This window comes from Talpa occidentalis, unplaced genomic scaffold (assembly GCF_014898055.3).
Source record: "Talpa occidentalis isolate TD23 unplaced genomic scaffold, MPIMG_talOcc4v2.1 talOcc4.9, whole genome shotgun sequence".
NCBI lineage: Eukaryota > Metazoa > Chordata > Mammalia > Eulipotyphla > Talpidae > Talpa > Talpa occidentalis.
This window is the reverse complement of record NW_023605305.1, coordinates 44,695,668-44,710,845: the sequence shown is the minus strand read 5'-3', so window position 1 is coordinate 44,710,845 and position 15,178 is coordinate 44,695,668. Positions and strand designations below refer to the sequence as shown.

The 15,178-nt window shown below is 34.3% G+C and overlaps 1 protein-coding gene across 17 annotated transcripts in view; it reads left to right on the top strand.

The window, feature by feature from the left end:
• The window catches only part of ADGRL2 (adhesion G protein-coupled receptor L2), a 594,604-nt gene that overhangs the window by 545,831 nt on the left and 33,595 nt on the right, over positions 1–15,178 (top strand). For 10 of the 17 annotated variants that reach the window (XM_054691650.1, XM_054691649.1, XM_054691655.1 and 7 more), the window contains 6 exons: positions 1,363–2,163; positions 8,395–8,688; positions 9,534–9,637; positions 10,489–10,674; positions 11,492–11,530; positions 14,298–14,481. In XM_054691650.1, the coding sequence (XP_054547625.1) occupies positions 1,363–2,163; positions 8,395–8,688; positions 9,534–9,637; positions 10,489–10,674; positions 11,492–11,530; positions 14,298–14,481 (1,608 nt within the window). The remainder of the gene's footprint in view (positions 1–1,362; positions 2,164–8,394; positions 8,689–9,533; positions 9,638–10,488; positions 10,675–11,491; positions 11,531–14,297; positions 14,482–15,178) is intronic. The other 7 variants (XM_037501143.2, XM_054691654.1, XM_054691663.1 and 4 more) reach the window with 1 other exon arrangement.

Sequence of the window (15,178 nt, the reverse complement as noted above, 5' to 3'; positions counted from 1 at the left end):
GTTTGATGTGTTCATATGATAAGTTAAATGGGATGATACACCTATGCATGCATTTGTGTCGGTAGCTTATATATATAAAATAAAACTTGATAACAATGCAGAGTGACTTTGGAAAGGCAAGAGTATGTATACCATGCATTAGTGAAGAGTTTCATTATTTATTCAGGTACACTAAGTGAAGCAACATGCCAACATATTTGTATTGCCTCCTTAATCTACTAAAATGATTGATCCATGTTCTTTTATGTAACTTTAGAATCTTTCTCCTGCTAGGTTTTCCTGTTGTGTGTTTCTCTTTATCCAAATTAGTGCAGCTCTATTCTTCCTATATTTAGCATCTATTACGAATTCAGTCTTAGACTAATAGTCAATTTATTTTAATCTTCTTTCTTTTTTCCTTGCACTTTTTTTATTTTTCTTCCGATGCTTAAAATAGAAGTGGAGCAAAAAGGTAAATAATGTATACAGTCTGAACCCCAGCTCCCCGTTATGTGCCTTATGGATGTTACCTCCTCCCTTCCCTTTCCCTGCAACACTCTTGACATTAAAAATATCAGCAGGATCTCATAAATGCACCTCATAAAGAAGTCTACTGTTTACAATGAAATTATATGACTGCTGAATCTGATGATGGGGTAAAAATTGTGAAGCTGGAGAGGGGAAGATGCCCTTTCTCTGTTTCTTTTTCACCTTTTATCTCTTTTTTTTCTGACACCCTTGGATATTTTATTATTAAAGTGTCATCTTGCCTGGCTTCCAGAACCCTCTCCATAGCATGCCATGGTTACAGGGTCTCCTGGTCGTTTCATCTCTGCTTTCCTCGTATTTACTTTCTCTGTTCTTAATTGCATTTTCCGAATATTTATGTTCCTTCAATGGAAGCACCTTTGTTTTCAGTCTAACTTGTGTAAAAGTTTTAAATAACTGTCATGTTGGTTTTTTGTTTTCTTTATTTTAGTGTTTTGCTTTTGGGGGTCTAATAAGTGGACTGGGGAGGAAGGGTACAAAGTCTGGACTAAAGTACTTTGTGCCTGGTGCACAAAGCTCAAAAGTCTTAAATTTAAATTACCAAATTATAAGATGGAAACACATAGCAAAAAATGTAAATTGGCAGCATAATTATGAATGATCTTATCCTTAGGTTTGTATTTGTGAAGATAAACCCCAGCCACTTTGTATGCTAGCGCATTGGTTACGGTAACTTAAGGAAAACAGAGTTAACACTTGTCTATAATGTGCATTTGGTAAAATTGACTATTGATAAAATTATTCTTGTCTTGATTTATGATCATTAAAATTTTAGTTTGCCTTAGTAAGATTTTAACTGGGCTTAAATTCTTGTCTTTTCTCCATGACTGTTAGTTTTTGTGTGCCCTGGGACCTTGAAAGCAATTGTGGACTCACCATGTATATATGAAGCTGAACAGAAGGCAGGTGCTTGGTGCAAGGACCCTCTTCAGGCTGCAGATAAAATTTATTTCATGCCCTGGACTCCGTATCGTACTGATACTTTAATAGAATATGCTTCTCTAGAAGACTTTCAAAACAGTCGCCAAACAACAACATACAAACTCCCAAACCGAGTAGATGGAACTGGATTTGTGGTGTATGATGGTGCTGTTTTCTTTAACAAAGAAAGAACAAGGAATATTGTGAAATTTGACCTGAGGACTAGAATTAAGAGTGGAGAGGCCATAATTAACTATGCCAATTATCATGATACCTCACCATATAGATGGGGAGGAAAAACTGATATCGACCTAGCTGTTGATGAAAATGGCTTATGGGTCATTTATGCCACTGAACAGAACAATGGAATGATAGTTATTAGCCAACTCAATCCATACACTCTTCGATTTGAAGCAACGTGGGAGACTGTCTATGACAAACGTGCTGCATCAAATGCTTTTATGATCTGTGGAGTCCTCTATGTGGTCAGGTCCGTTTATCAAGACAATGAAAGTGAAACAGGCAAGAATGCTATCGATTACATTTACAATACCCGATTAAACCGAGGAGAATATGTAGATGTCCCGTTCCCCAACCAATACCAGTATATTGCTGCAGTGGATTACAATCCAAGAGATAACCAACTCTACGTGTGGAACAATAATTTCATTTTACGATATTCTCTGGAGTTTGGTCCACCTGATCCTGCCCAAGGTAAGATTGTTTGCTTGCTACTATTTATGTGTTTTGTGAGCAACTTACTTCTAAAAGATTTGTGGGGGGGGGTTTTCCTCCTACTTATTTTCTTGTCCTAATTCAAGCACAAAAAATAATACTGTTGTGGCATTTCCTGTTGTCACATAGTATATATACAGTTTAGCCTTACATTGTCCATTTTCTTTTTCTGAATTTCTTTATTTAAATGTTGGCTGCAAAATGTAGCATCCTTGGTCACTTTCGTTTTTCATTGCTAAAAATATACCAACTATAAACCTGTTAGCTTGTGTTTTTTTTCTACCTGACTTCTGAATTGATTACAATCTATGTGCAGACCTTTTAACTTCTTGGCGCCAGTGGTTAAGGGAAATGTGTGTTAGGAAGTCCTAGGAGAATTGCTAGGCTTGATGTGCAATGCCAGGCATAAGTGTTCTAAGTTTTGGCGTCTGCTCTTAGGCTAGGGAAGGGAGTCATCCAACATGTTCCTAGAGCATCATGCAAAATTATACATTTTTATTGCCTGATAAATTAATGATGATTTTAGCTCAGTATTTCTGTGACTTTACTGTCACACATTGTACTATGCTTTAAGTGAAGATTTTTATAAAAATAGATCTGCTATCACTTTTTCATTTGTGTTCTCTTTAGACATCTTTGTGGAGGATCATTACTTTAGAAAGCAATGTTAAATCTTTGGATATATATTTCAGTTTTTCAAGTGAGTTCAGTTATGTGAACTCATGATAAAAGTAATTTGTTACTGTGTTATTGTACTGTTTACATTAATTATAAATACTTATTTGAACAGTAATATTCATGTTTTGAAGATCTGACTTAATTCATTTTACTGAGTTACTAAGAATTTTCAGATTTAAGGTACTTAAATTTTAGGAGCCAGAAACCCTTTAGAAAAATTTAACATCTCTTCAAAAAGGTAGGACAGAAATTAATATGTTCTTCTGTTAAAGAAATAACACATTCCTACATTTAAACACAGCCATGTATTCTTATACATGTTTTAAGATAAACTTACTAAATTCTAAATATTATCATAGAATCAGGACCTCAAAAAAAGCATTTTGTAGTTGAATTTCTAATTTTAGTTATTAGAGAATACCAAAATATGTGATTTTTTTGTTCATAAAATAAGATCAATATTGAAATATTGACTTAATGTAAAATCTCCTTGCCTCATTTATGTATGTCTAGAATTTTTTTAATTAAAATGTCCCATTGTTGAGTTGAGTTTTCACCAAGCAAATGCTCTATCAGGGAATAAAGTCTTTGTTGATAGTAACTTAGTATGATTTATTTTAAAATTTAGGCATCTTTTTTCTCACGTGGCTAGCAATTTGGGATGTTTCTTATTTTTCTAAAAGTTAGTATCATCCTTCTTTTTTATCCTATAGGTTTGTCAAAGGCAAATTTCAGGAATTGACAACATTTGATATTTTATCAAACTTTGTGTTAACCTTGTTTTATTACCTGTATTGCCAGTACAAGTGTGAGGTTTACTTTGGGTGATAGTAAATCTCTTCCCCTCCATGGGGCGGTGGGGGGGGGGCGTGGGCAGGCATTTTAAAGATGCAAATTCATAAACAAACAATACCTGTACAATAGTGAATAAAATTGAGTACAGGTTCAATTTAACGAAGAATCATTGCCTTGTTGACTTGTCACAAAGTGTTCTATTAAATACAAGATGAATAATGAAGTCATTTTCCATATGACATATTCTAGTAAATAATTTGATTAATTTCAGATGAATAAGTCTTAGATAATTTTTGGAAGGAGTAGTTACCATCTTTGAAAATGAAAAACTTTAGACATATTTGGTAACAGTTAGCGATTCTTAACTACTCCTAGAAAGTGAAAATTCATATTGGAACCCATATTAAACTTTTGTTGTAAAAAAGTTTTATCTGACCTAAATTTCACTTGCTGCTGTTTGAATCATATTCTCTCTCTAGTTATAATTCATCTTCATGTGCTTTTAGAGACTCCTGTCTCTTATCCAGGATATGTGCTGATATCTTTATGCATGTTGATGGGTCTTGTAGAACTATCCTGGCCCATAAATTTAGGTCAAACCAATAAGCCACTGTCAGCTTTCCAGAAGCAAGATCCAAGAAACTGATTGAACAGAACAATCAGAGAAATAAGGTCTTTGCTTGTCATAAATCAGTGATTGAGTGGTTTGGCTAAAGTTCACCAAGTCTTAAGTACTGGATTTGCTATGATGTATATGGCCAAGGCATACATTGTGCTGTAAAATTAACCATTCCTTTCATTTTTTCATTGTGTACTATTTTATAGTGTATTAACTTCAATAGTTTTAGCCTTTTATATATCCAAGCCTTTTCACTCCTAACAGCACAAGCATATTATTTCTTCACTTGATCATGGTTTTTGAAATACATCTTTTTCTTTGAATTTTTAGCTCTCTGTGATCTATGCATAATTCATTTGCTCCATTTTCTTAAACTAGGTCTGTCTTTCCTCTCACTTTCGCCCTCTCTAGAATGGACTGAGGAAAAACCCCTTTTAAACTCTCTTCTATTTCTTTTAATCTAAATTGCTTTATATTTACTTATTCTGTCTGCAAATTTGATATCCAGATCTTACCTAAAAATACTGTCTTGGGTTTTGACAGTTCCTGAATATTTGATTAGAGTGCTTATAAAGTACAATACTTCAATAATATGAGAAAAAAAATTTTTTTGCAAGAGAACCGCTTAAGCTTATTTATTTAGGAAGTATTTAGCATGGAATACCTACTTCTTGAAACATCTTTCCACTAATAATGAATGCTCAATAAAAGATAGTATTTTCAGACATTGAATAAAAAGGTAAATTTAATGAATATGCATTTTTGCCTTATATACCTATGTACTCACTCTAGTTGGAGTATATTCAGTGAACAAAGGATGAGTTCTTAGACCTGGGTGAGGAAAATTCTAGTATTTAGCATAAATATTGTCCTTAAATACTTTCATACAGAAAAAAGGTAGTAATAAACTGCAAGTTCCCAGTAAACATTACCATAGTAAATGTAACCATTTTGTATGTGTTTGTCAAAATCTTCATGGGTATCTATTAAATACCTTTATTAGCATTTTATTGGCTTAATTTTAGGCCTTTGCACTCATATGGTAAGCAGAATGCTTAATCAGTTAATCTGCATGCTTGCTATGGAATCCTAATAACCCTGGGATATAACCCAGCAAAGTACAGTTTGGATTTAAAATATTTTATTGTGAATCTTCATATTTTCTGTAATCATTTATAGGATATTTTTAAGTTTTGATGTTTTTGTGTCCCATAAATTTCATTATAGAAATTTTTTATTGTTTATCATTTTAGTGTCTTATGTTAGCTTCCCATATCTTTCCTTCTTTTAGGCATTTACACAAAATATAGTGCCAGCTAAATGCTCCAAAATAAGGGCAAATTGCTTTGGGGATGCCATACTTTTTCTAGAGTCTATAAAAATACTTTTATCTATAAAAGTAAAATGTAGCATTTAAGAGTATGAAAAGTTGACCTTGAACAAATTGCTTCACCTTCTCCATGGCTCAGTTTCCTCATCTTTCAAAGAAAGATAATCATAGTATCTACCTACATCATGGGGCTGTGGTAAGAATTAAATAAGATGATCCAGTGACCCATGAATGGTGATTAAAATGGTGTCTTATAAACAATTGCTGATTAAAGATAAGTTTTATCATTATCAGATACCTTGTTGTGATCTCTCTTCACCTATTGAAAGAAATACTAATTTTTAGAAATACTTCTGCATTTCTAGTTTCAACTTAGAAAAAAATTGCTTTCCTTGAGCCTGCTAAATATCAACCTTGCAAAATTTTAATTCTAGTTTTCCTCCAACAGGGTTTAATTTTGCCACTTAAAGTTTACTTTCATGTTTATTTTCATACTATTCCAATACTTGATTGATCTTTGAAAAATTTGATTTCCTCTAAACATAGTTTCATGAGCAAAATGTAAAAAGGTGTAAGAATACATTATTAAAACACACAGAAACAGACTATAGAGTTTTGTATGAAATTTTGTGTTTTAGAGGTCATTTTATTACATACTTTGACTCAATCATTATGAATCTTTTTTTTTTAAGATTTATGAACTGGGGTACAGGCCAGATGTGTGGGAGGGTGAGAGGATTCACTAGAGACAGAGCGGGGAACAGAACAGGCAGACTGACGAAATACGCTGCTAAGGGGAGCAGCAGGCATGACAGGAGAGGTCTGCTGCACCATGTGGGATTCTCGCCGGCCGGCCGGGATCAAACCCGCGCTGCAGCGTCTGCGGACAGCTTCGTAGTGCGGCACTCAACCGCCTGCGCCACCAGGGAGGCCCCATTATGAATCTTTGTTGAAGTTTAGCTAACATATCACTGGTGGTATATTGTATATTTCCATGATTAGATATGTACTAGGTAGTACCATGTCGGGGGCCACATAAGATGGTGCAGCACTAAGCCATTTTGCTCTGCCCTTTTCTCATTTTGCTCTGATTTCCATTCCCCTTTAAGATTTGATTCAGTTGTAGTCATTTGACACATCTGCAAAAGATTGTGATGCTTTTGACAAATGTTAATTGAGAAAGCACTGAAAGGCTGGCTGCATTGTAATCAAAAGAAAATTACAGAGGTTTAACAAGATGTCAGGCAAGTGCTTTACAGAAAAAGATAGACAGGTTTGAATAGGTTTCTGCAGCAGCTGGCTAGGCATGATGTTTGACTGATGTACACAGGCATCTCTCATATGGTCAATAAATTATGCCCTGGAAATAAAACACATGTTTAAGAAATTTCTCTTGAGAGAGAAAAAAAAGATGTCAAATGTGTATAGTGTGCACTTATCAATAGCAAGAAGTTTGTCACTAAAAAACTAGGATACTGATAAACTTAGACTATACTGTGCCAATAGAATGTTATAAACAATTATTTATGGATCAGACCTTAAAATATTGAACATGTCAGTGATAGTATGAACTTGTTTTCTAATCAGTTTTATGTTCCGATTTATATCTTATGTATAGAAAAAACATAAGTTAATGTTTTTATAAGATATTTAAAAATTGTTATTTTTAATTTGTTGTACTCAATTTAAAGTTGCCATCATGTTTTAAGAGCCGGTGATTTATAAATGTGGTTAAAACTTTAGTGTAATTATCTCATCAATTCTGAATGGCAGGATTAAACTTTTATTGGCAGAAGTTTTGTTATTTAAACTTATTAAATGATAATTAATGAAAAAAATTTCTCTAGTTTTTTAATCCAGTGAATTAAAGTTTAAGTTTGAAAGTAACATTGGATACTAAAAATAACCTTTCATGATTTCTTTTTAATTTCTACTTTTAAATGTAGGGTACCTGTCATTCCTTTCATAATCTCTGTTATGGCTCAGTAAGGTATGTAGGGTAGCTTTGGTATCAGACATAATTTTTCTAGCCTGTTATCTTCAAAAGAGATTGTGATATAACCTCTGACCAGAACCAGTTGCTTTAACATACCTATGTTTTCAAACATAAAGATGCAAAGCCTCAGATGTTTCCTTTCTAAAATAGCACAAGCATGCCAAGCCTATCTTCTGTTTGGATCTAATCAGGCATGCTCGAAAATCTCTCAAGCAAGAATGGCTGCTGGGTGGAAAGATGTCACAGTATTTATTTTACTGCAAGATGTAGAGTGGGTGACTAAATTTTCTGTTGTCTTAGTTATGCATTATAGCTGCCAGACTGTTGTTGATATGTTAAATTTGGTTGGTTATAGCACTATTAATTTATATCAGAAAGTAAGTTTCACACATTTCTCAGTAGTGCTAATACATTTGATATATACTTTGAACTTTATATAAAACTTATTTATTTCTTGTTAGATAATATTTGATCAAATTATATTTAAATTGTATCATTCAGTATTTCATTGAGAAGTAAACCTAACACAATTAGAGTCCTACAGCAAAATCTATAATAAAGCCTCAACTACCATCACTTAGCCACCAAGATAGATAAATGGAATAAATGAAGAGATTTGTTCTTTCCACCCTGGTGATGTTCTCAGTAATTCTCATTTTGCCAATTTTGGGATAGTGGGTTGGGTGGGGTTGTGTTCATGTGTGTTTGTGTTTGCACACATGTATACATGTGTTACCTGTGTGTGAGTGTGACTGTGTGTTTGTGATTAACGTACTCATCTTTTTTCCATAGTGCCTACCACAGCTGTGACAATAACTTCTTCAGCTGAGCTGTTCAAAACCACAGTATCAACCACAAGCACTACTTCACAGAAAGGCCCCATGAGCACAACTGTAGCTGGATCACAGGAAGGAGGCAAAGGGACAAAACCACCTCCAGCAGTTTCTACAACCAAAATTCCTCCTGTAACAAATATTTTTCCCCTGCCAGAGAGATTCTGCGAAGCATTAGATGCGAGGGGAATAAGGTGGCCTCAGACTCAAAGGGGAATGATGGTTGAACGACCATGTCCCAAGGGAACAAGAGGTATTTCCTCTAAAATATGCCTTTCAGATTTATATATACTGTACACACATTTTCTTTTATAAAGATTTATTTGTTTATGCATATAAAAAACTGGGATACAGGCCAGAGGTGTGGGGGGACGGGTGAGAGGATTCACCAGAAACAGAGTGGGGAACAGAAGAGGAGGACTGACTACAATACACTGCTGAGGGGAGCAGCGGGCGAGTCCAGAGAGGTCTGCTGTGCCATGTGGGTAGCTCCCTGGCTGGGGATCAAACTTGTGCTGCTGCGGACAGCTTCATAGCTTGCATCTCAACCCCTTGCACCATCAGGGAGGCCCCAACACATATATTTAAATTTAGTAAAAGCAGGTTCTGAATTACTCTGGAATGTTTTTGAGAAAAGAATATTCACAATAACTAACCTTGTCATTATCATTTAACTTTGGTGAAGTTGCATCTGTATACAAAGATTTTTAGACTGTGAAAGCCATTTAAGGTCAACCACTGAATTTTTTTTTTTTTAATCTCTTTCTCTTAATGACCTGTGTCAAGCCTAAGATTTTTGCCCTTGGACTCTAGTAAGGCTTCCTTAGGACTGCCTTTCTCATTACAAATATTATTTTGGATGAGTCTCAGGAAAATCAAAGGCTTTCTGTTTGCTGTAAATGTCCAATTTAATTTCTCTGCTGACTTTATTTTTACTGTTTACAACTGCGTTATGCCCTTTTTGTCAGTTATTGTCAACCACTTCCATTAGTGTTTATTCAAAATTTAACACACAGAGTAGGATTATCATAGCTGATTTCCCGAATGCATGCAGAAAAATGGTTTCAATTTCACTGTTGTTTTCTACATCTGTTGTAGGAACTGCCTCGTATCTCTGCATGGTTTCCACTGGAACATGGAACCCTAAGGGCCCCGATCTTAGCAACTGTACCTCACACTGGGTAAATCAGCTGGCTCAGAAGGTTGGTTGGAACCTTTTAATATGATACACATTGGTGAATAAGGGCTTTAACTTCTAACGTAAATAATTTAGCTTTGTATGTTAAAACCAGCATCATTGCTCTTTGTTCAGCATAAAAGTAAAAAATTATGCATAGTTTTGTCTGTAAACTATTTTTCAAAGTTACATATGTTTGGGAGCATGCTGTTTCTATGTTCAGCTTTTAATGAGTGCATACTTGCTTAATTTTATTCATATTTAGTTTCTTCTGTTTCTTTTGATGTTTGTAAGACAAATAGTGCATTGGCCTAATAAATCAAATATCATTGAACCCACAGAATGCAAACAGATGTGTATATCACAGATGATTATAATAGAATAAGTTTTTAAAATGACTTTAAAAGGCATTAGTATCTTTCATATCACAATGTAATGCAGTGACATTTTAGTTTGTCCTTCCCCATCTACCTTTCTGTGATGCAGACAGTAGATAATAACCCTGAGTGTAATACTGATTACATTCTGATTTAAATTTCTGGATCATTGGAATAAATAAATAAGATTTTTAAATAGCAGTTTAAAATGGTTACAGTGAAATGAGAAAGCTGTCTGAAAAAAATTTAAAGGATTTCTGGTTTTATATTTTTCCTTTTGTTTCTTCTAAATTCCTGGATAAGAATTTCTTTTGTGTGTTGAAGATCTAAGAACCTTTAATCAACTGAAATGAAGAGAAAGTTATTGGTCTCAATTAGTTGCAGATTTTGACATATTTGCAAATGCTTTTTTCACCACAACAAAAATACTCAGGAGAAGAACAAGCAGCCACAGATAGAACAAGAAATCTTACTGAAGCAATATACACTGTCATTTCAGATCAGAAGTGGAGAAAATGCTGCTAGTCTTGCCAATGAACTGGCTAAACATACCAAAGGGCCGGTTTTTGCTGGGGATGTGAGTTCTTCAGTGAGACTGATGGAGCAGTTGGTGGACATCCTTGATGCACAGCTGCAGGAACTGAAACCTAGTGAGAAGGATTCAGCTGGACGGACTTTTAACAAAGTAGGTAGAAATTTTGTAATTTTCAATTAAACATTTTGTATGGCAGCTCTTGAATCTAGCAGTTGTCTGCCAAACCTCCAGCCCCCTTGTCATACAACTTAGCACCAGAATTTCTAATTTGGTTCATTTCTCAATAAAGAATTATGGTTGAGAAAGGAGCAATGTGCCTGCCCTCCCCCAAATGAATACCAGAGGGAGATCTTAGTGGCAAACTTCATCCTCCTGATTGTGGTCAATACTCTTACTTTAGAATGCATTTATCTGCACTTGGAGAGATTATGTGTTGTACAGCACACACACTTTCTGTGTAGATACATTCAACTCTTACAGTTGGAACAAGTTTGTGATACATACAGGAATGTCAGCCACTGAAATCCAGTTTTCAGTGGCAGGTTTGGGGAGGAGGAAACGTTCTTCCTCTCTAGGCATATTAGTATATTAGTGCTATTAATTTTTCCAACTATGACAAATTTGATCATTGTTTCAACATGCTATAAAATGAGAGTTTATATGAGCTCCATATAAATCCAAAATCTGTGACTAATACAATTTTGTAAAGTTTCAAAAATTAACTTTTTTCTTTTTGACCACATGCTTTATTTCTAGTTATATCAAAATGCTTTTGACTGGTGTACTTAGTAAAAGACAACAAAAAACTAAATACACAATTTTGGCACTCACTGTAGAGTCACAGAATTCCAGAGGACTACTGTACATAATAAAGTTTTGAGCTCAGCTCAATTTTTGAGGATTTTTTCCTTCCTCATTTTCAACAGATAAAATCTAACCTCTGATTTTCTTTTCTTTTACTAAAAAGCTCCAAAAACGAGAGAAGACATGCAGGGCTTACCTTAAGGTATCTCTCCTGTGCTGTCACCCTGCTTTCTCCCTTCTTCAGCTACCTGCCACGCTTTATCATCTTGCTGCATGATCCAATGTATTTCAGTCTTTGATAATTATATAATGTGCCCCATATCAGCTGTACAAATGTTGATTTTTCACAGGTATATTACTTTCAGAATAGCAAATTTATTTTTATAACTTCTGCTGTTTTTCCATTTACTCAAAGATACCAGAATTTTAATGGCATATCCTCTGATTGGAAAATAATCATATAGTCACTTTGTTTCCTGTTGTCATCTCTGTGGATTAAAAAAAAAAAAACTTGATTAAAACAGCTATGATATATTCTTGGCAGTTTATCATATCAAAGACTGTATAGTCATAATGTATGTGCATGAAAAAAAATCACTGCTTTCTGGTCTCTGTTGTGTACTCTTAAGTAAAATATGCTTTGTTCTGAAATATTTAGGGGTCATCTCTAGACTCAGGCTGATATGCAGTGGGGTTACTAGAAGTGAAATATAAGCTATGTAACAGTGCTATCAATATTTATTATGTTGGGTTTTCATCAAGCTAAGAGGAGTAGCAAGCAGCTGTTATGCTCAGAAACTTTGTCCACTTGTTTTTATATCCACATAGTAGCAAACATGCTGAGGCCAATAATGGAATTATGACATGCTGGTTCTATATCATAGATCAAAATAATCATGCCAAATCGCATTTTGTTTTAGTCTGAATTTTGGAAGTTTCTTTGGGGATGATAGTTGTTTTCTAACCTTGCTCATCTGAAGACCCATGTCCCTGATGAGTCAAACTTTGAAGGACTAAACCAGTTGCTTACAACGATGAGAAGTTTTCCAAAGTCATAACTTACCAATTTTGAAGAACAAGGTCTAGAAAAAAAGAATGGCCTCTCACTAGTTAATAATAGGCATTGTTGGACCTGACAACTCTGCAAGAATAGTCAGCAAGAAAGTCAGTTTATAGGTAGGAATTCTCTGAAAGTCCCCTTTTAGCCTGTGTAATGGGAGCAAAGAAATAACTGCTGAAGTGTGTAGAATTTGTCATACTCAAATTTTCATTTCACCTTTAAGGTATTAGTTAATGTGTGAAATGTAATAATTGGTATGTTGCCCAGGACATATATCTTAGCAAGAAAAGAATAGCATTTTTTCTTTGGCAGAGTCTACTTCAGGAATATGATTAGGCTAATGATCATTTTGATTCCACTAGAAAAGTACAAATGGCAATAAATAAGGAGTGTTTCAAATTAATAAAAAGCACGCCATTAGCGAGTTATGTGTATACCTAGTAAATTTCGGTATGACCTTAATTTCTGACCAGTGTCATTTTCAGTCTGTCTCAAATGAGCTTCTCTGTTCAGATAAGACTAATAAAACCCCTTAAATTACAAATCAGAAGCTGACTTACACTATGCAAATGAGGCAAGTTCTCGCTTTGTGACAGAGTATTCATTTGTTACTTAGATTAGAGGCTCCAGTCTGTATTTCTTGGTGACTAATGAATCTGGCCTCAGCAGACCAATTTCTGTTCCACTCTAGTTAATGGCTGCAGCAGTATCACTGTGAGCATTTTGACTATTCTGTCTCCCATTAGAGAGAGAAAAAAGCCTTTAACGCCACTTGGAAGTATCTTCCACCTGCCAAGAAGGTCGTGGTGGCTCACAAGGCAGACAGAACGAGGATATTAAGATGGATTAAGCTAATTAATCTTACTCTGACAGTAGCCTCAAACAACTTTTCCCCTACTCATTTCAATATAGTACCTAAAACTAGCATTTTTGCTGTTACTCTTTGTACAATATATGTTCTTTTTTCCTCAGTGATTACCAATAGATCAAGGCAATTTATATGGCTTAATGACACATTATAACTAGGTAAATGGGTTAGAGAAAATAAATTCAGTGACTTCAGCTATCTAAGCCATAGTCAGTGCACAGCTACAGTAAGTATTAGTACAAAAGCCTGCTTTCAATTGCTTAACCGACTGGATTATATTTTTATTTAATGTTATCTTGCATCGTAATAAACTAAGCTATCTATAAATGAATATTTACAACTTGGGTATTTATGAAGACTTTATTCTGCTGTTCTGTTTTCATTAAATGTTTAATAATATAGGCTTTAAATATTTTTATTTTTCTCTTGATTCCTTTAAAAAATCATTGTTTATGAATTAAGATATACCATCAACTGTTTTTTAGCTAGACAGGGAACTGGGACAGTGAAGATGTTCATAGATAATTTATGAACTTTGAAATCACCTTTGGTTTTAACTTTCTGGAGATAGTAAGTGGACAATGTTATCAACAACTTGATTATTTTAGTTCAGATTCCAAAACAAGGCTTGATTCATTTTTCAAGAATGAATATTAGGCCCTTCCAGAGACATCAGTGCTTCCTATTTCAAACGTTCAAAGTCCTGAGATTTTTAGGGTGACTATACATGTAAGAGTACCTTAGGTAATGAGCTGATGCTATTTATTATATTTCTCTTCAACAATTGAGATTTCCATAAATAAAAACAAATCTTTTACACTTTATAATCAAACAGCAGTCAACTAATAATTAGTTACTCATGTTTTGAAATGGTCAGATATATTTCAACTTGACCAGATAAATGTCCAGGTGTTTTTCCGTCTTGACATGAGAGTAAATCATCATGACAGATAAATATTACAATTGTCACTAGTCAGTGATTGAAAATCACCTTGGTACTAGAAGCAGTCAAAACTAATGATAGTTTTCTAATGGATGCAGGCGATTGTTGACACAGTGGACAACCTGCTGAGACCTGAAGCTTTGGAATCATGGAAGCACATGAATTCTTCTGAACAAGCACACACTGCAACAATGTTACTTGATACATTGGAAGAAGGAGCTTTTGTCCTGGCTGACAATCTAGCAGAACCCACCAGGGTCTCAATGCCCACAGAAAATATTGGTAAGTAAATCTATTGTCAGGTTTTATTTTGATTTAGAAGATGGATGTTTAAGAAAGTGGTATTTCCATTGTGAATCTGTTGAGTTTTTACCAATGCTAAACTTATCTTTTGTCAAATTATTTTTGTCTATTAACAAAATATATTATTGATCACACTTCATAAAATTAATGCAAAAGCCAAAATATACCCTATGTCTTTTAAAAGTTGGCTTTATGTGGTTTTTTCCCAACTGAAAAATCATTACAGGAAAAAAGTGTTAAGAGTACTTAAATGCCACAATATGGATTGCTTAAGTAATGAAAATGCTTGCTATGGAACTGTGGCAAATGTTTTTCCATTTTATATAATATGTTCCTAATGAATTTAAATTACTTTCTGGAATGTGTTTTCCCAGTTACATATTTTAGGCACACAAATTTAAGCCAAATGTTTATATATTAAACACAACTGCCTTCAGGTAAAAATGTGGTCAGCGAACTACATCTCCCATAATGCAGTATATCCATGCTTTATAGATTATGAAATAGTTGCAGATATGTTTGAAGCGTAACTTAGAATTTAAATGCTGGCAATGAGAGGTGAGAATGCACTTTTGATGATCTTAGAAGGACATAAAACAAGTATGGTAAATACAGTAAAGGATTAATTTGGGCTTGATTTAAAATTGTTGTAATTCAGTAATGATGAGCTCAAATA